Raw genomic sequence first — 26,824 nt, 5'->3', positions numbered from 1 at the left:
GGTATCTGATAAAGGATAACAGAGCCCGGAGGCTCCCACACAAAGCAGAGTGGTGACATGTACAGTTGAGTTCCTTCTCTTGGCTACTCTAGAACACAGCTCACTTAGTGCCCCTCCCTGCCTACTCCCATTATGTTCACTGGCTCCTCGTCCCCCAACCTTCAACTTGAAATGGCCAAGCATCAACCTCAGACGGCTTCTTTCTTTATATTACAGACTTCCATGGGTGAACCCTACCCATGCTCACAGCTCCAACTATAGGCCTATCATGCCAAAACCAAAACTGAGCACAGCCTCCTCCTTTTAGGATTCATAGCATGCATCTGGGCATGATATGCCACAGGAGTCTCACACAAGTACCCACCACCTCCCACAACTTGGGGTTACTTCCCCATCCTCCCTCACACCACATCTAGACCAAAGTGCAACCAAAGTCTCAGATTCCTTCACCCATCTGCTAATCCCACCTGCATGAAGGGTCTTTGATTCTTCCTCCTGAATCCTTTTTTCCCCAACCCCACTGCATCCATCCTTCCAAAACCCTTAAAGAGACATGCCACCCAAAAATGCAACTGTTTCTCAATACTCTAATACTTTCTCCAAAGTTATCCCTCCAGTGGTATACTCACCACATTGTTAGAGATAACTGATACATTATGGGAATCTGAACCGGCTGTTGGCAGCTTCTATATGTTCTGATTGGTCTTTGGCTATATCTTGTGGTTGCCATATATTTGTAATATCCACTAGTTCAATATTTATCAGCCTTCCTAATGTCATGATCTTTTATACAGTCACTCATGTGTAGTGACCACAATCATAAAATTATTATTAATGTTACTTAGTAAGTGTAAATTTGCTGTTAAAAATCTTAGTATAACTATCTGTGTTTTCCACAGAGGCCACCTCTGTGAAGGGGTGCTTCAACCTGAAAATGCATCATGACACACAGGTTGATAATGGCTGCTCTTGATGCTGTCCTTTATTTATGACTTAATCAGTGTCCAAACCAACACATCATGCTACCCAGCCTCTCTTTCCCTAATGTGGGGCTTTTAACTTGGAGTCTACAGTACCACATAGATCCAAAGTTGAAGTATACCCTTGTTATTTAACCCTAATTATAATTCAATAGTTTGTTCAATTATAAATAGACAATAAGCCACCATATTAATAATACGTATATATTCAAATCATAGTAAACTTACTCTATATGACTAACATCTGAATTACATTGATTTCTACAAACTCACAGTAGCAACTATGGCTGTTATATCTTTTATTTAAGTTTTAATCATATTTGTGTATACACCTGTCTGTATGTGTATACACATGAATGCAGGTGCACTAGAGGCCTGAGGCATCAGACGCCCCTTCACCTGGAGTACAATGAATGTGAAATACTGATGTGGATGTATGAACTGAACTTGGGCTCTCTGCCAGAGCAGCGTTCATTGTTAAACACTGCACCATCTCTCCAGCACCTGCTACTACCTATTGTTCTTCAATGTGTCAATAAATATGCACAAAGAACTGTGTCACAAATTAATTTTTAATGTGTTTTGCTGACTGTTTCAATATAGTCTATACTCTATAAAAGCATCCTGACTGACCTGTCTATCAACCCACGTGTCCAGCACATATTCACTGATGGTTTACCAGACACAATGTATGACAAATGTGATATTCTAACTCTAAATGGGGAGCTATGAGAGCCACAATTGCAGCTGGAACACCTCCTGGAGATGAGAGTGGGAGCCAAAGTTTAAGAAAAAGTGGGATTGAGCCAAATGAAGAGACAGTTTTACTTCTGACATCACTGTCATGCTACACTCCTTTAGAAACGACTGTGGTGCCGTGTTTTCATATGGAAGGGGAAGCAATTATTTACTATTGGAGACTGTAAATCAATACAGCTGTCCATTAGTGGGCATACATTCTCCAGATCTTGCAAAGAAGACAGCTGGCTAAGACTTACAGAACTACATTGGTCAGTTTCCCTAAGGAATATTAAAACCTCTCTTTGTGTGAACAGTGGAGACCAATGGCAGAAAACCTGAATGTGGCAAAAGTCCAAGCCTGGAGAACATCCAGGAAGAAGGGTCCAGGAAGTAAGACATGATGTGCTAGAAAGATTATTTTAGACTAGTTTTCACATGGCTTCTTGGGTAGTGGTACAAAAATACTCTCTATATAACAGTTTTGAGTTGAATGAGATACAGTGAAAAGTGTTTGCATCAGATATGTGTCAGAAACATCACAGTGGGCGGTGTGAATAGGCAGGATTATTCTGCACACCTCTGCCTCGGTGGAAATGGACCAGGGCATCCTTGAATACAGCATCTGAGCAGAGGCATTTGCAGGCTCAGGAACTGGGCTTTCAGCTTTGACAAAAACAGCAGTTCTCAACCTTTCTCAACCTGTGGATCACCACACCTTTGCAGGTCAAAGAACCTTTCACAGAGGTTCCTAGGACCATCTGCAATACAGATATTTACATTACAGTTATGAAGTAGCAATGGAAATAATTTTAGGGTTGGGGGGGTCACCACAACATGAGAACTGTGAGTGGTCACAGCATTAGGAAGAACTGATCTCCCGAAGAGGAGTCCAGTTAACTTCCCTTGTTTTCCTGATGGGGACAAATTATATTAAGTCAGCTTTATCAAAATTAAGTTGCAACATATTTCCTCCTGTTTCATTACATAACATGAAGATGCCATCACTTCCTGTCACTCTGTGCTCACTCAGGAATGCTGAGGAACAGGGACAGCCCTATCTGAGTGGAGAGATGCTCTTTGGCTGCTAGAAGGTGATTCAGTGAACCGACTTAAGGAGTTACCGTGAGGCAGAAATAGAGTTGCACCCCAGCATGATGAACAGCACCAGACATGCCTTAAATTCTACCATGCATTTGATGTCATCTTAGAAACACTATTATCCCCTGGAGGTGGAAGGCTTTTTCCCAAGCCTATGCTAATATTAACATTCAAGGGTTGACCGTGTACCAGCACACTCCCAGTTTTCTCCCGAGAAGGTGTCAAAATTCCAGCCCTGCCACAGTGCATGAGCACACCTCTACCTGGGAATGACTACCATGGCACCTTCTTTGACCTCTTTCTCAGCACAATGTACAAACAGGATCTGGACTGAGTTGGATTTTGCAGCAGCTGGCTTCCCCAGGTGGTAGGACTGGCCTAACATGTCAGGCCCGGTCAGTCCAAAGTGTGAATTTTAGAAGCGTTTGCCAATCTTACTATAAAGCAGGACTTGAATTGCTTTTACAAACTTCCAACCTGGAGAACTAAATTGCAGTTTGGAAACAGACTGGCTGATTATAACTTAACTACAAATAAAGTGCTGTTCTCTGGTCATTTCATAACCTCAAGGTTGGAAGTATTGCACAGCCCTGGAGATTAGTGGGTCCTCCTTGCCCAATCTTTTTCAGCCAGCTAGGAACAGTTTATATTGATTCGAAATTTCTCTTTTGACAACTGGTGCTTAGGAAATATGATGATTACTAATATAAAGGTGATATGATGACATAAATATGATGACATAAAAATTATCTTAGATGTGTTTTAAATAGGTTTACTACAATATGTCTGAATATTTCAATGGAATCAATATATCAATGAAATATGTTATACTATATCCTGCCTGTGGTGAGGTTGAACTCAGGTCTTGTACAGTAACAGGCAAACTCTACCAAATCTACATCCTGAGTACCAAGTTAAAAAAAAAAAAGCCAAAATGCATTTACACTTATAGAACATCTCAATTCAAACTACCCACACATAGCACTTCTGGTGTGTGGGTGCTGACGTTTGACAGTGCAGCTGTGGGCCGTGGGCAAAGTTCAGCAGCAGGTCATGTCGCTTAGCACGTGCAAGGCCCTCAAAGCAACAGAAAAAAAACAAAGCAACAACAAAAAAACAAAAAACAGTGCAGATTGGAGCTGGAGAGATGGAGCAGAGGTTAAGAGCACTGGCTGCTCTCCCAGATGGCCCTGGTTCAATTCCCGACACCCATATATCTGTACCTCCATTTTCAGGGGATCCAACACCCTCACACAGACATACATGCAGGGCAAACATCAATGCACATAAAACAGATAAATACATTAAAATAACAGGGCAGATCTACCCTCTTCAGGATGACACAGGCACGATGAATGTCCCAGAAGTGTCACAGTTAGACACACATTAGAACATTGGGACATACGGTGGCTTTATAGCTTTGGAGATTGGCACTTCCAAATTGTATGAGTCTCCTGTTAGCAGTAACACATCTCCTGGTATCTCAGAAAGCTGTTCTTTATGTGAGAAGAAGACAGGAGTTCAGTAGGTCATAAGCAGTGTTAGCTCTTTTCCTCTGTTTTCATTTTTACATTTCTACATAACTCATTTATTCTACAGATGCTACTTAGACATCACAGATTAATACATTTTTTTAAAAAGGAAAGTGCTGTACGCAAAAAATATGTATTACACTCAGTGGTTTTTTTAAAAAAGCCATTTGGCCTATACGAAGGCAGAATAAAGTTAGGTGGAACAATCAAACTGAAGACAGGGATGAAGAAGGGCAGAGTTGGGAGAGACTTGAGGGAAATGCCCAAGAAACAAGATTCTAGAACACAGGCAAAGCCATGAGCTACATGACAATACATAGATTAACAGAAATGGGCTAATGTAAATGTAAGAGCTAGTCAGAAATAAGCCTGAACATTCTGTAATTAATATATTTTTTGTGTGTGTGTTTATGTGGGGCCAGGCAGTCAGAATAGAAAAGCTCCACTTCAGTCACCAGGGAATCACTGATTTTTTTTTTTTTTTTAAAGACAATTTAACAAAACAAGTGGCAGATTATACTTATGTAGCTGTAATCAGCTCTACTTACTCCATAAAACTTTCAAGCAAAACACAACTCCATGTGAATCTACATAGGCTTAATGTCTTCAGTTCTTGGCCAATTCTAACCTCATGTCCTCAGTAAGTGGTTACCTTAGGTAAATGTTCCCTTATGATTTCATCATCTCTCTTCCGCACCTGTACCATTTCTTGACTCCCGAGGTAAGCAGCATTAGCTTCATTAAAAAAATGAATGAACAGTTATACACATGGAATACACAGGAGAAATACAAATGTCAAATTAATTTCAGCAAATTCATATGATTCCTTTTCCTAGAGGCCAAGTGCTATTTGAAATTAGATACGGTGGATCCCAAAGACACAGTGAGCTCCCTAGCAGGCTTGCAAAGGCAAGGTGTTATTTACAGAGGACTATGTCTCAAGGGTTTAACCATCCCGCAGAGACATAGCCTACCCTGGCCACCAAGGCCCCAACATACCAATACATCCTAGGGGATAAGATCATGCCCAACACCCTTTGGGCAAGTGAAAGAGATCCACTGGTATTCTTAGTTACTGAATAACAGCCTGGAAATATCAACCAATAAAAGAAAATAATTATAAAATTTATTTTATAATTCCCTTTTCTCAGAATCTCTGCTTCACAGGCCAACATCCAGTGTCTTTAAAATGTTAATTTCACATATTTTTTTGTTTTTACACTTGCTTTTGGCAAGAGGGCAAATGAAGACCTTTTTCTTTTTTTTCACCTCAAAAATAGAGGAGCTATGTGAAGTTATTTACATTTGATATGAAAATCCACTTGGGATTTTCCCAGACGAGATACTGGAAACAAGCAATTTAAACACTTTGGCTGCTACGTTTACATTCTGAAGCCTTCATTAAGAGATTACACTTTGTCTCTTGAAGCATCTAGAAACATGACACAAACTCAGATTTCATGAGGAAGACTTTGTGGTTCTGTTCACATATTATATGCCGAAATCACTTTTACTAATGCTAGCCACTGTTTAGATATTTCTTAGCGACAAGGTTTTATTATCAAAATAATAAAACACAAGGCACACAGTCACACATTTAGTGCTACAGAAAGGCAGAATTCAAGTCACACATGTGGGAGCTTGGGAGGCCCCTCCATGGCTGCCATGCATTGGTTAGGCCTTCTCCCAGCCCACACAGTATTTCCAGGTAGCCTTCCTCCCGTCTTTACAGGCTGGAGTGTCATTAAGACGGAGGATATCGAATCAAAGCTCCTGTTCCCAGTAATCAATTTTGTAGGTCAGGGACAGAGATTCTATCCAACACAACCTTCCTATGCAAGCCACCCACCAAAGTCTCAAACCAGCTATTTACACTGTGGAAGCTCTGACAGAGCAACCCACCATCCTACCCTCCCCAACTTGAAATCTCTCCAAGGCTAGGTACCAGATAGGAGACCACCCAGAGACTTCAGAAATTATAACAGCCAATCCTAGATCTCCCCACCCAGTTGCCCAGCCTGTCTCAACTCATCCTTCCATGGAATCTGCAATACAGGCTATGGGGCACCTGACCCTTCTGCCTCCTGACCTAATAGGTGTGGTGTGGCATGTCCTCCACTACAGGGAGATGTAAGCAATAACCTCTCCTTCAAAGGCAACTGTTTGATGTCTATCATCTACCATATCCAACTGAAACAATTCTAACTGCATTCTGCACCAAGGAGACAGCACCAGGGAAGGTGATTGCAATGGCTTTGGTAGAGCAGAGCTGCAGAGAGGACAGAGATCCAAAAGGGGTCATCCTCGAGGGTTACCTGACCACTGACCAGCATTGTCATATGAAAAATAGAATTGAGAGAACAAAAAACTCCAGAAGGGGTTGTAGGAACAATCATTGATCTGGATACCATGATTGCTTCTGCCAGCCTGGGGAAGAGCCTCTTGATGAACAACACAGTAACTAGAGGATGCAGGGTGACCTTTGGAACACCAAGTCATGAGCCAGATGCTCAACTGTGGCTAGCTTAGCCATGCTACACTCAGCAATGGTCACTTTATACAGGAGAGCTGGGACATGGACAAATGGGTCTTCAGAATACGAGAGAAGCTGCCTATTCTCAGCATTAAGAGAGCATATGTAGAATGGAGAAGATTGCACCATAAAGCAAAAGGACTGACACCTGGATACATTTGAAAATTTCTAGAAATCAACAAGAAAGAGGCAGACGAACATACATCGAAATGGGTACACACTTGAAGAAAAAGCTCACAAATTGTGAAAATAATGTTTTCATTGAGAATAAACTCCAAGCTACTCTTTTATTTATTTTTTTCTTGCCATTTTCGATCTAAGTATACTTTTTTCTTTTCTTTTAAATGAGACCTCCCATTTCATCTCTAGTAACTGCTCTGAGGAAGCCATCCTTGTCATCCCTCAGCAATGGCCCCAATATAACACAGTGGTCGGAGGTGTAAATTCCTAAGTGGAAAACACACTGCTCTTGGCAATGACTGTCAACAGCATGCTTGGAAACTCAGCAAATTTCTGAGTTCCAGCACTGTTGAGAAGGAAATGTCTAGTACAAGGAGAATGGAAATGAAAACATTTCTTTACTTAGGCTTCATTAAAGCGTAAATAGAGGTGCACAATGGTTCACAAGGACTCGATGCTCCATTTCCTTTGCTACCACCACCTTCTGAAACATTCGAACTTCACGTATCACCATAGATGTCCGGGAGAGAGGCTGAAGTGTTCAGGGAAGCAGAGAGAGGGCTGATGGCCAAGGAGCGATAGGGCACTGACATCATAGCATAGTATTACTGGGTTTTCTAATTGCTCACAGTCTTCAACACAGGCTACCTTAAGTATAACCTGTAGCCTGTCCTGGATGCCATCCACATGGCCAGTCACAGTCACCTCTGTTCTGGAACTGACCTAGGTGTGATTTTCTCTAAGTACCACTCAAGTCGTGTATCTGTTTTTCGAACAGCAGACACTGCCACACACTAAAATTAACCACAGCTGTCTCTCCTGCTCCACTGTTAACTTACAGGCAGGGGCTGTGCTTTATCCTTTAGTCTATCATGTGTTTTGCTTACGACAGGTGTATAAAAAGAAGGATTAAGTGACGAGTGGGAAGGGGCTGAGGGAGATGGTACTGCTGGAGGGGTGGTCCAGGATCTGACATCGCTATGGAGGCCAAATTTGGAGGCACACTGACAGCTAAGCAGGTAGGCAAGAGGGATGAGTCAGCACAGGTAACAGGGGGTGTAAGTGTTTCTGTTGACATCTGCCATATACTTGTAACTCCCAGGGATGATGCAAGGGGAGTAAAAGCCATAATAATAAAAAAATGCAAGGTCCTAAAGAGATGCAAGAAAACCTTCTGAATAGTGTATTTACCATAGTGAAAGACATAAAAGGTGGTCCACAGTTTATGATTATTAAAACTACACATGTTAGACTGGACGATAATTTGAAGGGAAGTTAAAACTATTTAGAGAACCAGGAAACATAGATAAGAATATTTACCTTTAGAAAATAGATAAGGTCCTAGAGCCATATAATTACTCTTGAACTAATCTAGCACAGACAAACTCTTTCTGCTCTTTTTTTCCCTTGGGTTTTAAGCTCAGCTTCCTCCACTGCCTAGGCCCTCAGATGGGTTTAGGAACAGACTTTCACAGGCTCGCCTGAATGACAGAGTAGGTTACAAGCATATCTGGTTTCTTTATAGCAAAAAAATTATTCTGAAAAGAAATCTGTGATCTGTTGTGAAGCTTGCTATTAAACAGTTTAAAAAGTTATTTACACGTTTATTAAGAAGGAAGAAATATTATGACAGTTTCTTTCAAAAGAATTATTTGATAAATCTTCTAACCTGGCAGGGCTTCCTCAAGTCTTGGGCTATGATTCTCTCCTAAGGTAATGGAAAGGAATGAAGACATCAGGGAAGCCTAACAAAAAGACATTCATTTAAACACGTGACTGTGTCCTTGACATGGCTGAGCTAAAATATGTTTTCTTTTAGCTTTGATCAGGAAACCTACTTTAGCTGTCTTCATGGGAAGACCATGTTACATGAGATGGAAACGCATATGCTCCAGGGAACATATGTCGTAGCAAATTTCCAGAGTTGAAATGAAGGGGGGAAACCATGTATAGTCTTTACAAACACTTCAGACAATCTAGTTACAATCTCATTGCTCTGGTGGATGTAGAGGTAATGCTTATACTATGTGCTAACTGAGTTAGGGCCACTCTCTAGCTGGGAAGTGACATTTCTCTCATTCTAATGTCACAGAACTTTGCCTGCTAGAAGGGGGGTGGGGGAAATGATGACGGAGTAGAGGGTTTGGTGTACTGTCTTTGCCATGGTGTGGCGGCACCTGAAATGGTGGACTCTTTTGGTCTATGAAGGTTCAGAGCCTACAACAACAAACATGCACAAACTATAGGACACTGAAGGGTACCCTATCTAGACAGGACAGGGTTTATAATCTACACACTGACCAGCAAACTTCCTCCATTTGTTTCCTTTAGATTTCGCCTAGAGCACAGACATTAAGTGATACACAAACACTACAGGGTAGCCTGCAGGTCCAAGCAGCAAGTTAAAGGTCATCCTCTGAAGGGCAGTGAGACACGGAGCAGGTCAGCATGGGGAGGATGGAGCTAGACCGAAAGGAGTCCTGGGGTTGGCTTCTCACCTGATCATTTGCTAACTTTTCTTAAACCACACCACTGGGGTAGCTGCTATGAATACTGCCTACAGGGCCTGAGATGTGGCAGGGCCCACTAACTACCCTCAGTCAAGGCCATCTCTTAATGCATTGTCCTTTCAGGAAGTCACCAAAGGCATGACCAGGTGGCTGGACAGTGCTAGCTTCCATGGTGAGTGTTGGCAAAGGACTCAGTAGGTACCGAGAGCCAGGGAACAAAGGGATGAGCTGGTTGGGATGCTTGACATACTTGGTTAATGTTCTGCTCAGGGTTACAAGGGTAAACTGATCATCCAGGCAGAGTTGAGCCAAGGACTAGAAAGGATAAGAAGTCATTCTTACTTTCTCTGTAACACAAGTTGCACTGACTGGGAAATACTGAGACTAGTGAAGTACTGATCACTTGGGTGTTGTTAGTTCAGACCCAGAGCTGAGGAATCAGGAGACTAGAATTCGCAGGCACCAGCAACAAGAGGGCCATGAACACAAATACATCTGTTTGTGAGTTGGTCATTAAAAGAGATGACCAATGTACATTCTGGTTATAGGCTCTATTTTGAAGATATTGAGTCTACTATGGTTATGGGGGAAAGCTGTAACAATGTGACTGGAAGGTGCTGATTGTCCTTGATGACAAAGGGAATGCATACTATGGTTGAACTGTCTTGCAACCCAGGCTCCTGGAGCACCAATCGCTACAACTGCAAGGCAGGTTCCTTCCTTACTAGTGACTTAAGGGGGATGTTTCTACATGAAGATATTTATGACTCTTGTGTAGAAAAGTCTAAGAAATATCTTTACAGAAGCACTTGCTTAAACACAAACTTAAGTGATTGGGTAGGCAATATATATTCACTTAACACATAGCTGTCATTTAATTATTATACTTAGACTTTACATACATAACTGAAAAACAAACATTCATTATGTTCCACATCTTGATCTGACACCCTCTTCTGGTCACCAGTCAGCATGGTGCTGACATGGTGCACAGACGGATGTGTGGGCAAAACACCAACACATTAAAAAAAAAAATACTGAAGTCATTAATAATTCTATTGAATTATTACTATGCAAAAGTACAGATTAGCAAAACTAATCACCGGTATAATCTGAAAGTATGTATAGCCAGTACTATAATATATTAGCATGGTGATATTTACTGTCATAACTTAAACTCTTCTAAACTGACTTAAAGATGAGTGCCAAGGTGTAACCTGCCCACTCTCTGGGCCACTGTTGTAGACACTAAACTACAGTCACCTCTGGATTCCTGGCAGGACTGCACCCATGCTGTGACTTTGCTTGGCACATCTCCTCACTGTAGTCACAGTACAGAACCAGAAGGGATCACTGGCGCTCCCTGAGGTTTCTCATGCAAACTCCCTTCACTCAGTGTCCAGCTCTACTCTCACGTTAAGCTTGGGGTAGAAAAAGTCAGACATAACTATCTGTAAACATTCCCTAGACAACAGTAGACACACACCTTTTAAAAACATGCTTACCCAGGCAGAACGGTTGAAGAGCACTGTTCACAGGAATTTCACAGGTAAAGTTCAGTCTTTCAAGGGCTTTTGTGGCTATGAAGGACTTTATTATTTCAGGACAGGGCTTAAAGACTAAGTAGCTGGCAGCATAGAGCACATATCGAAACCAGCACAAAAGTGGAGTAGCAATCCTGCCGTTGGGCGTCTCAGACATCCGCTCAATAGTGGGAAACAGCAGGAAGGTGTGGATGACCTACAAGAAAGACAGATGCTTGGATGAGAGGTTCTCTTACACATGAACCCCCAGGATGGCTGTTCTTCCTACACTGTGCTGACTGTGACCAGGACTAGAACACCACTGGAGACGAGGTCAGACCAAACTAAACTAGTTTGGAGAGGACCTGAGCTCATTCCTGGGGGCATTGTGGCTAACTGCTGGAAGGAGGAGGAATGGTAGACACTTCCTAGATCATGATGGTAATTCACCATTCCCTTGAACGATTACTGAAGTAGGAACTACTACATAGACTTGACTTTGATGGTACCCAAGAGAGTAGCGCCACATGCAGGGCTCCATTGCTATCAGCATGGCTCTGTTGATTAGACTTCGACATAGTTCCCTTTTCAAAAGGTTCTTCAATTTCTAAGGACAGACAATGACACTCACCAACAGAACCGCATATGTTCCCAACAATGGGTTGTACCAGGTATATTGCAATGTGGGTTTCTCTTAACTTTATTGCAGTGTTGAAGGATAAAGGCATCAATATAGCTCAATAAGAAACAGAGAAATATATTTAAATACTGCTGCAGTGAATATGAGTGTTCCACAAACCATTTTAGGTCAATCAGTATTTACCACATGGTTATTAATGAACTATGTGAAAATGGTCTCTTTACGAGATCAGAAAAGCCAAGATAGGTATGTATAATCTATTAATAGGAATATAAATGGAATACCTCAATAATATTAAATTATCACAGAACAGAAAGTGAGAACAGAGGTTATTTTTATTTTATATGAATGCGTGTTTTCTTGCATGCATGGCTGTGCACCATGTATTTGTAGAAGCAGGAAGAGACTTGTGAATCCCTCTCCGACTAGAATTAGAGACAGTTGAAAGCCATTATGTGGGTGTTAGGGATCAAATTTAGATCCTCTTAAAAAGCAACAGGTACTCTTAACCACTGAGCTATCTCTCCAAACCCATCCCCTTAATTTTTCTTAAATACAGTTGAACATTTATTTAATGTGTATGCACATCCCTGCACATGCTTGAGCACATGTATGCCAGGGTGTACATGTAGAAATCATAGATAATTTATGGGAGTCAATTCATTCCTTCCAGTGTGAACTGAGGATGTCAGGCTGGGCACCAGTCCTGGCTTTATTCTTAAATATTTTGGTTCAACACAACACACACACAGTGAGGCTTGTCAAATATACACATGCCACACAGCAAGTCACTATAAACCAATCACGAGGCACGAGAAGATGCAGAGAGCAGAGCCTGCTTGTGAGTCTCCAGTCATGAGGCTTCATGTCAGCATCCATCACCCCACAATGGCAGTTGTTTCTGGCCTACATCAGTGCTCATGGTCCCTCACATCTGAGATCATCTTTGTTAACGAACTGTATGTCACACAGCGCACTTCAGTTTAACTGTTTACCAACCTCATGTTTACAAACCTCATCTCTGTTGTCTTCCTTCATCTTTGCTAATTTTCCACTATATGAATATACAAACAGTATTCATCTTACTGATAGATATTTGAGTTGTTTTCAATCTTTAGTCAGATCTTACTTTCTGATCCAGTGTTTTCTGTCTGAAGAAAGTAACACAGTTCATGCAGGGTGGGCACTGACGACCACTCTCTTCAGCTGTTCTCATCTCAAGGGTTGTTACTCTTTCTTTACCTCTGAAGGATGATCTCACAGGGTAGAGAATTCCAGATTAGTGTTTTTCTTTTCTTCTCCAGCACACTAACCATGGCACATCCTCTCTCTTCCTGTTAGTGTGGATTCTGAGAAGTTGGAAATGATTCCTGCCTTTGCTTCTCTGTAAGCAGAGATCCTGTTTTTTCTCCCTGTCTCTCATGATTTCTTTATTTCGTCTTCCTGTAGTTTATAAGCTCACACCTAACTGTAGCATGCTTTAGGGAGGTGTTAATCCAGTGTGGTGTCTTCTCAGGTCGCTGTGTCTCTTGTATGGTGTCTGACATGAACTTAGTCGTTATCCTTTACAGTCACTTTCTGTTTCTTTCTCTCCTGCAGTATTCCTGTTACCCTTGTCCCATCTTTTGTAGAATCCTATAGTCTTCTGAGATTAATTTTCCTGGTTCTCTTTGCTTTTTTGACTTTAGGGGTTTCTTTTGAGATGTCTTCAAGTTCAGAAATCCTTTACTCACCAAGATGAAGTTCCTCACACACTCAACACAGCCATCTTCATTTCTGTTACAGTAGTTTTGATGGCAAGTTTTGATGGCAGCATGCCCACACCTCATAGGAATCCCATATCACTTCATGTTGGCCACCTGTTCTATTGGAATTTTTCATGTGTTCATCACAGCTGCTCCAAAATCCTGGCCGTCTCATCTGCACGTCCACACATATATGAGTCTGTTGCTTACTCTACTTCTCAAGTTGTGCCTTTTGCTACTTAGTATATCTTGTAATATTTTTCTTGCTAGACAAAAATGCACTAGGGATAATTAGCTGCTCAAGTATGGTGTTAGAAACAAAGTGTTCTTCTGTACTTCAGAGTGAAATCTTTGTCTCTGCTTTTTGCCAAACATACAGGGGGATAATTTTACAATATCTACTGAGAACTGGGTTGAACTCTAGGGCGACAAATCTCAAAATTATATAGTTCCATCACGTCTGGAACCTCCTGGAACTTTTAAACTTCAGGGTTCTCTACTCTGAACCTTCAGTATGCAGGCTCTCCCTCCATTACACTATCTCCGTGTATTACACTATCAACGTGGACTCTGGTAAACTGTAACACTTTGTGTGACCCCATCTTTGCCTCTGACTGTTGGTGGCCATCAAGCCTGCTTGGCTTTACATGGGATCCAGGCATTTGAACTTGGTTGATGCATGCATGGCGAGTGTTTTGCCTGCTTTGCCAGACTCTTCTTTCTTTTAAATACCTGTTGTGTGAAGTTTTTTTTTTTCCCTGAAGAAATAGGAATCAACATCTGCTCACACATGTAGGGCGTCAATGACAGTAACAAAAGATTCTATCCAGTGAGTTTACCTGGAGTTATTCTGAGGACTGTCAGCATCTTATGGGTGTTATACAGAAAAATCTGTCTTTCCCAGCAATTCTTAATTGTTAATATTCATGGGGCTTTATGAGCCCCTTTTATGCCCAATGAGGGAAAATTAATGAACTCACTTCTGTACAAGTATCCTCCAGGAATTATAGCTGCACACTGTTTAACAGGGCAATGGCCAAATCATGCCTAAGGGACAGTGTGCCACAACAACAGTTATCCTGACATATCCTCAGGGACACAACTTTGTGCCTTTGATTTATATGTCCCTGGTGATCTGTGACGATGAACACATTTTCCGATATATACTGCCAATTATACATCTTTTTGAAGACCTATCTAATCAAGTTTTTACCATTTCTATATTGGGTTTGGTCTACTCTGTTTTAAAAAAATTTTTTTATATTATAATATTTAGTTATTGTGTCTGTGGGGGAGGCATGCATACACACAAAGTGCACACATGTCGGTTACAAAATGTGGGAGGGAGTCAGTTGTTTCCTTCCACTAACGGGGATCTAACTCAAGTAGTTAGACTGTGGGTAACAGCCTTTACTCAAGAAGCCAAGGTGCTCACCCATTCTTTTCTTTTCCAGTAACTGTTCTTTGTGTTTTGTTTTGTTTTTTTCTTTTTTTTTTTTTTTTTAAGAAATTCTTCTCTAATTGCTAATCAAGAATTTGTTTTCTCATTCAAATGTCTTATACTAAATTAGATATATTGGCCCTTATCTTCTCTACAATGCAGTCCCAAGCCTTTGGCTGTATTACATCACTTGTGGGGCCATCCTCTGATTTCAGATATAAACGAATGTTTGACCATTTCCTTCACGTACTTCTATGTCTCTTTCTGAGTGAATCCGATGAACTTTTCCCATGTGTGGCTTTCTGTCTCTTTTTTTATCTCCTGTGTGGGCAGTTCCTTTCTCATGGTTTGATGATATTGCCCAAATGACAAATTTGGTAAGGTGTCTGCTGGAATTCTCCCTTTGTGTTTCTCGATAATATGGAACAGGGATTTGAGAGTGAAAACTGAGGAGGGCTATTTCTTTCTAGTCAGACCTTGTTTTTTCTTGGTCCTATCATTCAGCTAAGTATTCAGCTATTTCCTGTAGACTTTTTCTTGCATAATAGTTGAGGTATTTTGTTTCCGTTTGGGTCACAATAATTTGAGCTTCTCTGGGTTTCCTCCTTTGTCCAGTAAGAAAGTATTGTTCCTGGAGTCCCTGCACAGCCTATGATGAGTAAAAATTCCTTTGGGGGGAGGAGCTTTTTCACACAACTTGAACTTGGTAGCAGTGCATTGCAAATGCCACAAGATGCTTCTTAGACAAAATGCAGCTTTTCAGCCACAATATAAAGAGAGATTCTGATCTCAACCAGAAAGAATGTTTTGTACACTTTCTAATCCTGTACAATAGATATCTGTCATGTTACTTCAACACTAAAAAAGCATGCTATAGGAATCTGGGGGTAAAACTAAGAAAAATCTTTGAGGAATCAGAGTTGTATCTTATTAACCAATGACTTTCCACCTCCCAATTCAGAGTTCTATCTTTTAGGTAATCCTAATGGCACGAGTAACTGTCATTCCAGAAAGCGATAGAGATGCCATGTTAGACTTAAGGAGACTTAACTGATTCCAAATGTGTGCATCTGTGCTAAGTAGCAACTCACATTGAGACATGTAGGGCTTCTTCTATGTCCTGTTGAAGTTTCCCAGGTGAAGAGTGTCCTCCCTTCCCCATCTTGCAAGAACAGCTCCCCTCCGGACCAAGGAGCAGGCTGCTTGGTAGCAGCTGAGGGAGTAATAGAAAGATGTAGAAACCAAAGTCTCAGTGTTGCTGATAATGTGGTCAAGAAGCCAGGCTGGCCACAGTTATGGCCACTAGGATCTTCTTAGACAGTCAGTATTCTTCAGTAATATTTGGGTAGACTTTGGTATGCTGGTAAGACTGGTCTGTCACTTTCTTTTCTCATTTGAGTCTATGCTCATTTGTATATAAAGACTTTACTGAGTTGAAAGCACAGACCCTTCCCCGCTATCTAGAAGGGTTAGTAAAATAACACAATTATTTATGCTCTGAATATTGAATAGATGTCATCAGTGAAAACTATCTAGATCTGGGTTTTTATTTTCCCAAAAAGGATGAACTATTGATTTATTCAATTTTTTGACTAGTTCATTCAAGCTTAACCAGGATATTTCTTCTTGAATTTACTTTCCTGTATTTCCTGCCCTGGGCTGGAGTCCATTTCATGTGAATCTCCACATTCATTTGCATAAGGTTATTTATAGCATCTTGTTATTATACTCAAATCTCTGTACTACTAGTAATAATGTCACAACTCATATTTCTCTTATAGCCTTTTACCTATAAAGCTAGTCACTTCATTTTCAGTTAATTTTTTTCACTTGGGCTTATTTTGTATAGCATTACACAGCTAGAACAGCCTTTTCCTGGCAAGAATTTTATGATAAGACTTTTCCTATTCTTTTATCTTATATATTTCTATACAAGATATGGTTGGAATTTTCCTATATACAATGTCATAATTTAGTTAGAATACATTTTCATCTAAAGTTACAGTTAATATTTTAGGTATGAACCCCAGGTACCCAAATCCGTTTTCCCTGTCCCCTTTCAGCTTTCTCCATATTTCTTTATCTTTCTCATCACATTTTAATAGGTAATAATAAAGGTAATGTGAATCTATAAATGCAACAGATCACACTCCAAGAGTGGAAACTAAAAACTATACAGTCATGGCAATAGTGCAGAAAAAAATCATCTAACAAAAATGTAATATCCTTTCATAATAAAATTTCACAATGAATTAGGTAGAAGGAATGTACCTCAACACAGCTGTATATGATATCCCTGATGCTAACATAACAGTCCATGACAGGGAGTTGGAAGCTTTCCCCATCAGGAAGAAGACAACAGTACTCAGGATCCTTACTAAAGCAATTAGGTTCAAGAGATAGAAGGTATATAAATCAGAAGGATGGTGTTTTCTATTGTGGACAGTACGATGCTTAAGGGAAATCCTAATGGCACACTGAAAATCTTTCAGAACTAAAACACTGCTTTATAAAGTTGCAGGATAAGAAAATCAACACTAACGAAAATTGATAATGTTTCTATATCGCAGCAACAAACTTTTCCCTAAAGGATATCAGGGAAACAATTCCACTTTTTATTTAAGAATGAGTTTATTCAATAGGGCTGGAGACATGGTACAGCAGTTTAAAGAATGTACTACTCTTCCAGAGAACCAGAGTTCAGCTCCCAGCATCCATGTCAGGTGCCTTACAAGCAACTCAACCCTCAAGAGATATACAATGTCTTCTGGTCTCTGCTGGTTCTGCAAACATGTGTAACTCCTCCCCTACCCCATCACATAACATAATTTCAAACAGTATTTTTTAAGAGAAGTAATTTATCCAAAGACATGTATACTCAGATGTGTGAAATGCTGAAGAAACTGAAGACATGAATGATTAAAAGCTATCCCATGACCAAGAATTAGAAGAGTACCATGAAGATGTCCACACTACCTAGGGCCAATTACAGACTCAATGCAATTTCCACCAAGGTTACAAAGGTGTTTTTCACTGTTAAAAAAGCTGAACTGTGTACAGAGTCACCGAAGACATCAAATATTCAAACCAATTTTTAAGAAAAATAACAAAGATGGAGGCATCGCATCAATTGACTTCAAAATACACTACAAGACTATAGTAATCAAAACAGGATGATAATGGCATAGAGGATAATCGGCCAATTATAGTATGGCCAGTGTACAGTATGCACTTGTATGAAAATGTCCTTATGAAATTTAACATCATGTACAATGAAAACTAAAAAAAAGATCCCTCCACATACTTGATTTTTAAAAGACAGATATCAAGAACACACTCTGTGGAAAGGACAGAGACGCTTTAGTAAATGGAGTTGGGACAACTGCAAACCCATATGCAGAGCAATAAAATTAAATCCTCATCGCATTGGAAACTAAAAAATCAAAAAACGCATTGAAGGTTTAACTGTAAGACCTAAAACAACAAAACTATTAGAAGAAAAAGTGAGGGAAAAATCTCCACGAAGTTGATCTGCACAAGGAGTTCTCAGATATGATTCTAAAGGCACAGGCAACCAAAGCAAAACACAAAGTCATAGGATTATATCTAACTCAAGAGCTCTGTGGGGAAAAAAAAAATTTAGTGGCATTCCAATATACAAATAAGAAATGAACTGAGAAATAAATCAGGGAAATGCCACCCTTCACAATAACCACAAGTAATATAAAATGTCTTCAGGTAACTCTAGCCAAGCACCTGAAAGACTTGTATGACCAAAAACTTCATTTTTGAATAAATTAAAGAAAACATCAGAAGATGTAAAGATCCCTCATGCTCATGGGTAGGTAGGATTAACATAGGAAATATTACCATTCTATGAAAAAGCAACATAGAAATTCAAGGCAATTCCCATCAAAATTCCAATACAATTCTTTATAGACATTAAAAAGACAATTTTCAATTTTATACCAAAAATTAAGAAACCCAGATTAATTTAAACAAACCTGAATAATAAAAGAACTATTGGAGAGGTGTATTATCATTCTTATTTAACATTATATTATAGCACAAGAGCAATAAAATCTCATTGTATTGACATAGAAAAACGAGCTCTGTGTAGTAAGGGGAACAGCTGATAAGTGGAGAGATGATCTATAGAGCAGGAGATAATATTTATGAATCGTATTTCTTACCGGTGATAAATATCCAAAGCAGGTGAGGAATCAAAACAAGAAAACAAGTAATTTGATTAAGAAATGAGAAGAGGGGGTAGAGAGATGGACTGGCAGTGAAAAGAACACTTGTTGCTTTCTCAGAAGGACCTGAGTTTAATTTCCAGCGCCCACATCAGGTGGCTCACAACTGTTTCTAATTCCAGCTCCAGGGGATCTGATACCTTCGTCTGACCTCAACAGGCACCTGTACCCACATGCACATAACCACACAGGCACATTCACACATAATAAACAATGAAATAAATCTTTATAAACTAAGCATGTAGAGGACTACCTACCTGCATTCACACCATTGCTCTTCTTATTTAGAAGAGTAAAACCAAAGCATACCCCACTGTATTCTGAACACAGGTAGACAAGACAGCACACACCACAAGCATTGCAAATGGTGACACTGGAAATGATTCTTTTACCTTTCCTGGTAAGCCTTTAGCTAACCAGTGCAATCAATTAATGAAAACAATCTGGTTTCCAAGATATCTGATAACTGAGTCTTGTTTGGAAACTCATTGCTCATTTCAGTTTCAAGTTCATTGACTTCACAATCAGAGGCCTATGTTCACTACATCGTCCTCAGAGAGAAGAGACTAGAAATGGTTAATTCAGTCACTACCAAACTGAAAGCATCACAGATTCCACACTAGTTGTGTAACCCACAGTCCTTAAGGAACTCTGGGCTGATCAAATCAGCTGGCAGAAACAGGAAGCAATCCATTATTTTTACAAATGGTCCTTTACTGTGACCCATGTTAAAAGAAAACTTCATGCAGCAAGGGAAACTAAACACACACGAGCAACCACAGGGTTATATTTGGTTGATCTATATCGAAACAAATTGAGAATTGAAGTGCACTCTGAAATCATAGGAATGGACCAAAACAAGAAGGAAGTTCTAATATTTGCTCTGAATGTCCCATTGCCTCGCAAAAACATGATAAGACCAAAGCCCATTTGTCACCACCAGTACTTGGTAGATGGCACAGGCATGTTCTGCCTGTGGAGAACCATTAACTTCATGAGGGATCAGGAAGGTCAGGTGGCAGGAAGAACATAGAAGAAAAGAGATACCTTAATAGAGGGAGCCATTATGGGCTTAACAAGAAATCTGGCACAAGGGAAATCTCCAGGGATCCACAAGGGTGACCCCAACTAAGAAGCTAAGCAATATGGAGAGGCTACCTTAACTGCCTTTCCCTGATAATTAGACTAATAACTACCTTAAACACAATCCTAGGACCTTCATCCAGTGGCTAAGGGAAGCAGAAGCAGACACCCACAGTTAAACACTGAGCTGAAACTCCTGGAAATCAGTTGTAGAGAGGGAGGAGTGATGAGCAAAGGGATCAAGACCATGCTGGGGAAACACCCAGAAACACCTGATCTGAGCAAATGGGAGCTCAGGGACCCATATGAGAGCTGGGGAACCAGCATAAGACTGAACCAGGACCCCTGACCTTGGGTGTCAGTTGGGATCTTGGGCAGTTTATGAGGCCACTGGCAGTGGAACCAGTATTTATCCCTAGTGCATGAATGGGCTTTGGGAGCCCACTCCACATAGAGGGATACTCTCCCAGCCTAGATACAAGGGGGAGAGCCTACCCCAAATGATGTGAGACTTCGATGACCCCCCATGGGAGGTCTCACCCTCCCTGAGGAGTGCACAGTAGGTAGAATGGGGTGATGGGGGGAGGAGGGAATGGGAGGACGAGAGGGGAAGGAACTGAAATTGGTATGTAAAATAAGATTCTGTTCTAATTTACACTAAAAAATGAATTAAAAAGAAGAAATTCTGTATATAACGACAATCAACACACAAGATTTTATCCATTTATTAATATAGACAAAAAATGAATAAAAGGATGAACCACCATAAACACTAAAAAATTAACTTGATACTCATGAAAACAACTAAATATTAGTAGCTATACTACTACAGATGAGTTTCATAGATTCATTACATAATTATTTTATTTCTGAAACTTTCAAGTACCTTAATTTCTATAAATATGACTTTCAAAATTTTCATAATAAAAATGTACAATTATCAATGAAGAAAAGTTTTTCATTTATTCCTTGGCCTCTACAAGCACATATACTGCTATTAGCTGAGATGGTTTGCAGATGAATATGCCTGTTTATTTTGTTTTGAAACAGGGTCTCACTCTAAAGCTCAGGTTGCCTGGAACTCATCACTATGTTAGCTCACACTAACAGGGTTCCTCTTGCCTCAAAGCACTAAGATTCTCAGGTGTGGTAATGAAGTCAGCCATCTGCTACACAGGATCCAATTACCTTTGTGTAAGAAAGGAAATTAGGCATTGGCTGAGGAAATTTAAGGACCTTAAAGGTAGATTCAGAACTAGATTGAGAAGATCATATTGTAATTTCCATATTCAGGGTATTGAGGCAGGAGGACTGCTGTGAGTGTCAGTGTGAGGCCAAGCTGAGTTATATAGTGAGTTCCAGGAAGCCTGGACTTTAGATTAAGACTCTGTCCTAAGATACACACACACACACACACACACACACACACACACACACACACACACACAAAGACCAAGGATATTCAGCACTACGCTATCTCAGTGAAACATACAGTAACCTAACATTGAGTGAAAGAGAAAAAGAAACTTCTTTTGTTAATTGCTAATTTTACTTATTTTTCTTCTTTTATTTTCTTGAGACATGGTTTCTCTATGTGGCTCTACATGTCCGGAAATTTGCTCTGTAGACCAGGTTGGCCTTAAATCCACAAGGATTCGCCTATCTTTGCCTTCCAAGTACTGGGATTAAAAGTGTGGGCCTCCATTACCAAGTGCTAATTGTACTTTCTTATAATGAAACATTTCAAAACTTCAAAGATTCTAAAGGTAAAATTCAAGGTACTAGATGTTTTCAGAAATAAAAATTATTATTCCTGGACCAGAAAGTGGCATCACAAACAGTTGGTAAACAGTAGATGTGCTCAGCCAGAAGCCACTTCTCGTGTCCTTTCTGTCCTTTAAAGCACAGCTCACCAAGTGCTGGAGGGATGAGGGAAACTATCTACACTTGACAGTGTATGCTAAGATCTGTGAGCTCAGAAGCCCTGGTTGACGAATATTAGAAAGAGCACTGGGTGCTGACACACTTCAAGAATATTCTACTATAAACCCCATTTCACTTTCTTGCAGCTTTCCAAACAATTAGCCTTTGTGGTAAAATTTTCCATGCTTAGTTTTAGCCCAAAGGTGATTATTTTTGCAAAATTTGAGAAAAATATATTAAATACTTTTGAGTTAAAAAAAGATGAAGAAAAAAAAAGACCACATAAACTTTCCACTTTGAAAGCAGTTTTGGGATTTGCAAAAATATGCAGATAGCTAACAATGGCTGAAGTTGAAAAGTTGAAATTTTCCATGTGTCCAGTTGTCAAGGAAGTAGTCTGAGAGATTCAGAGAAGACAATGTGTTTGCACAACATAAACAAATCCATACTGGATCTGGCAAGTTTCCTCAGTGAGTAAAAGGCACCTGCTGCCCAGCATGAGGACCCAAGTTCTATCCCTGAGACCCACGCAGTGCAAGCAGTGTATCGATCCCAGGCTGCCCTCTGACGGCCACATGTGTGCAGTGCTGGCATGTGAAACCACACACATTCACATACATGACATGAATTAAAATGTAAAAATATTCAAAGACAGATATATAATGAGGGAGAGCATAGTTAAGCCACTGGAAAACAGCAGTATAGTATATTTAATACAGACTTTCCCCAGGAGAGATTTACTGTTTTCTAGCACGGAAGTCTTTCCCAAGCAGAGTATTCATGGTTGAATACCTGACCGCTGTGTTTTGACACACCAGGATTCACTAGTGAGTCACATGGAGAAAAGTGTCAATGACAGCACTGCTTCTGTAGAATTCGGTATGCTGCACTGTACTGTCCCACAGGCCCATCTCAATTCTACAAGTCTGATCCTGTTTGTAGTTTAATGTTTGCCCTTAGCTGTGCCTCACTGCCACCTTCTTATACCTTCTACTTGACAAATTCACACACGCTCCGAACCCTCCAGATTCTCCCCAAACTCCCTGCAGAGCAAATGTCCACCTTCCCTTTAAACCTCCCTATGTCCTTGAAGAACTCAAGTATTTAAGAAACAGCAGTCAACATCTTAGTTAAGTAAAAGGAGCTGGGGAGAGGGCTCGGTGGTTAAGAGTGCTAGCTGCTCTTGCAGAGGACCTGGGTTAGACTGCCAGCACATATGGAGGCTCACACGGGACTGTCACTGCAGTCCTAGCAGAAATGACGCCTGCCTCTTCTGGTCCCCTAATACTACATGCACTTGATACACAGATGCACATGCCGGCAAAACACCCATGTGTGTAAAAACAAAACAGGGAAAATTAAAAAGTATGTTCCCTCGACCAGTTCCTTATTTCCTAATTGAATTTTTCTCCTCATTGGTCGGCTTCTAGATGAATATCTACCACTCCGCATTCCGCAGCTCCCTTCTCTTATTGCACCAACAATGTAGTCTCCAGGATAACCTCCAACTGTTAACTCCAGCAATGGGAAGCTTTCTGTGTCCTTCTATCAGCCACTGCCAGGTTATTTCAGCTATCTGGTACTGTAGAATACTTCTCTGTCTCAGGACTCTGCAGTCGAGAAATTCCAGCAGGGCTCAGCTGGGTGGCTGGGTGGCTCCTGTATCAGCTGGGCCACTGATGCAGCACTCAGTGGTCTAAACGGCTGCTTTGCCAAGTTCCTTGGGACCCTCTCATGTGCCAAGCAATACCGGGGTAGCTACACCTTTATATGGCAGTGGCTACTGAGACGGAGGGAATAGAAGCTCCCAGACCCTGGAGGTCTGCCCTTGGAAGTGCCAGAACCTCACTCAAGTCACTGCAGTGCCTTGCTGAAAGTAGGCCAGGTGTCCAGCCTAAATGCAAAGGGGAGAGGGAAACCAACTCCATTTTGAGGGATGACTGACAGGGAGCCAGGGCTCTTCAGACCTCAACATCACTGCACCTTTCCTGACCTCCTTTCTCTTCTTGAAGCTTCTGTGCTATGCTAGTATGGATGAATCCTTTTCAAAACTCTTACCTTAACTCACAATTAGATATACATTCCAGAATGCAATCTGAGATAGCTGCACACATGTGTAAAATGAGAAACAAATGTCACATAATAAATACCAATATTATAATATAAATACTGTTCTATTTTTTAAGGTGCTGCTTTATCATTCATAAAGGCATTTCTCTCTGGACAGCATTAGCCATCCCAGCCTCATAGACCAAACACTGGTCATGTGACTTGCCCTAGATAGTGAGAAGTGTATCATCTTCAAAAAAGACACTTTATGATGCAGCCCACCCACTTCTATCCTCTCCATGATGCCAGAACATGTCAGCAGCCTACCCATTAGTGTGCAATCTGGAGTTAGACTGTTCAGAGAACCACATAGGGACAGCCCATCCTCAGAGGATTGAATTACAATCAGAAAACAAGCCTTCTTACTTGGGCTTCTGCCCTATGCCTGTGCAACTGGCACAGCCTAGAGCTTTACCCATCCACAATAGCAACCCACTGCAACATCACAGGGTATGCCTATGGACTGTGGGAGACACTCTTGGAGACAAATGTATTTTCTGCATCTTTCAATCTTTCTTCCTTCTACAACAAATGAAGCAATTCCTCTGGTATACACACATACATACCCTCTTTATTTTAATCTCCACCAAGAATTATACTCTGTATAGTGCACTTAGTGTTGTTATCTGGGACTGGGAAACAGGCCTATCCCCTGCTCGCTTGCCTTTCACTGCATTTTCTTTCCTGTTTCCTATCTGTCACTGAGAAATGAGGTATGACATGACCCATGAGCCCTCAGTGGCTTCTAGACAACCTATATTTGTCTATCCCCCACTACTAGTCCAGGAGCTAACAACCTCTTTAGTGCATCACACTGCAAAGCCAAGTGGACATTCTGCCTGCTATTACTGTCTTCAGGGGCCCAGAGACAAACACAAATTCTTTCTTTTCCACCATGTTTCACTGCATACCTTGCACAGTGATGCCCATTTTCAATCTCATGGGAGAAATTCTTCTAGATGCATGTTCAAATCTCTGCCATGGGAGAGAGCTCTGTTCAGAAACTCCAGTTTTGATGTTCTGGAAAGGAAGAATGCTCTACCTTCCATACAGTTCTTTCCTCCTTTACTTGTGATCAGTAGATCTGGGGACAGGGTTTTTGCGACAGCTCCTAAAACACACGACTCATCTCCTCTTCCGTCCCTGTGTTAGCCTAACTAATGAACAGAACACAACACAGCCCCTGTGGTTCTCACTGCTTTCCTGACTTGACAGGGCCAGTCCAAGCATGTTGTACATCATGTATTTGAAGCTATCTGCTCTAAAAGAGACTTATTCTGTTCAGAAAAAGCCAGATGTCAGCTATCATGCACTTTCCCCAGGGAATGCAAATATCACAAGACAAATTTGTGAAGTTTCTGCTACATCCCAGAGGATGCTACCACCAAATATGAAATTACTTAAAAACACCTCAAAATTCCATCTATAGACTGGTCAGGTCCTAATCTTGACTTTATGGAGATGTCCAACTGGAAAGCAACATCATAACATGCAATGGGCTGCTCCTGAGAAAGCAAGGTCTAGGTAATAGGGAAAAATTGCTACCCATAACTTCCAGAGCACCTGCAGGCCTCCATCCCTTTAGCTACCATCAATGTAGTCATGCACACTGTAGGCCCACACCACAGTCCATCACCCAAAGGCTGAAGGACCCTCTCTATAAACATAGCCAACAGAAGGGCATGCCATTTGAAGATTCCGCTCCAAATGAGGCTGAGTCCTCACCAGGTCCGTTTCTCTTACTTATCACATATAAAATGAAGATGACTGTTAATTAAGCTCATCTCCACTCTAAGATCTTATGGATATAAAAACAATTGTGTGTAAAAAATATAAATAAAAACAATTGTGTTTATCATGGTAAGTCAGGGAAACCACTACTTATCAGTCTTCCATTAATTCTTTAAAGAAAAAAATAACCATTCTGAATAACATTTTCAAAATATCTGATCAGCTACTATTTCTATATTTCTATACAAGAAACGCAATCAGAAAAATTTGATTCCAGATTTTAAAAGTGGCAATTATTTTGCAATTTATGAAATTACAAGTCACACAGTATTATATGGCATTATGCAGTAAGTCTCTTCAAATGATTTAAAAACAAAGTTGTCGATAATTAAAAATATTTCAGAGAGCTCAATCAAAGCAAACCAAACAAACCAGCTAGTCCACTGCAAATATGCCCTCAAACTCTTAATGGGATCAAAATTTCCAGTAAAAGTAACAGAGGAGATGGAAACACAAGTTTCTTATTATCACACTTCATATGTTATAAAAACATAACAGCTCACTTATTTTTGGCAAAATGATTAGGATTGCAACACTCTGGCTTCCACAAATTCACTCCATTGTCAAGTGCATCTCAAATGGAGCATGTCATGTGAACTTCAGGCATGCAAGCTTTGTGCTGTCTTAGAGACAGTGAAATTTCAACATGTCAGCATGGATCACACCACCAGATTAACAGGCCCAGGTGTTTAATGGTTGGGAGGCAGGATGTAGTGAGTGCTAGGGAATTTCAACAATG

At 40.6% G+C, this 26,824-nt stretch overlaps 1 protein-coding gene across 1 annotated transcript in view; it reads right to left on the bottom strand.

The window, feature by feature from the left end:
- Positions 1 to 26,824, bottom strand: part of Ldah (lipid droplet associated hydrolase) — a 49,038-nt gene that overhangs the window by 1,929 nt on the left and 20,285 nt on the right. The window contains exons 5-6 of the mRNA XM_051181678.1: positions 11,080 to 11,314; positions 5,004 to 5,086 (exon numbers count right to left, since the gene is read on the bottom strand). Coding sequence (XP_051037635.1) covers positions 5,004 to 5,086; positions 11,080 to 11,314 — 318 coding nt within the window. The remainder of the gene's footprint in view (positions 1 to 5,003; positions 5,087 to 11,079; positions 11,315 to 26,824) is intronic.

Source organism: Phodopus roborovskii, unplaced genomic scaffold, assembly GCF_943737965.1.
Source record: "Phodopus roborovskii unplaced genomic scaffold, PHOROB, whole genome shotgun sequence".
In the NCBI taxonomy this organism is placed as follows: Eukaryota; Metazoa; Chordata; class Mammalia; order Rodentia; family Cricetidae; genus Phodopus; species Phodopus roborovskii.
Note: the sequence above shows the minus strand (reverse complement) of the source record. Positions and strands in the feature narration are given on the sequence as shown.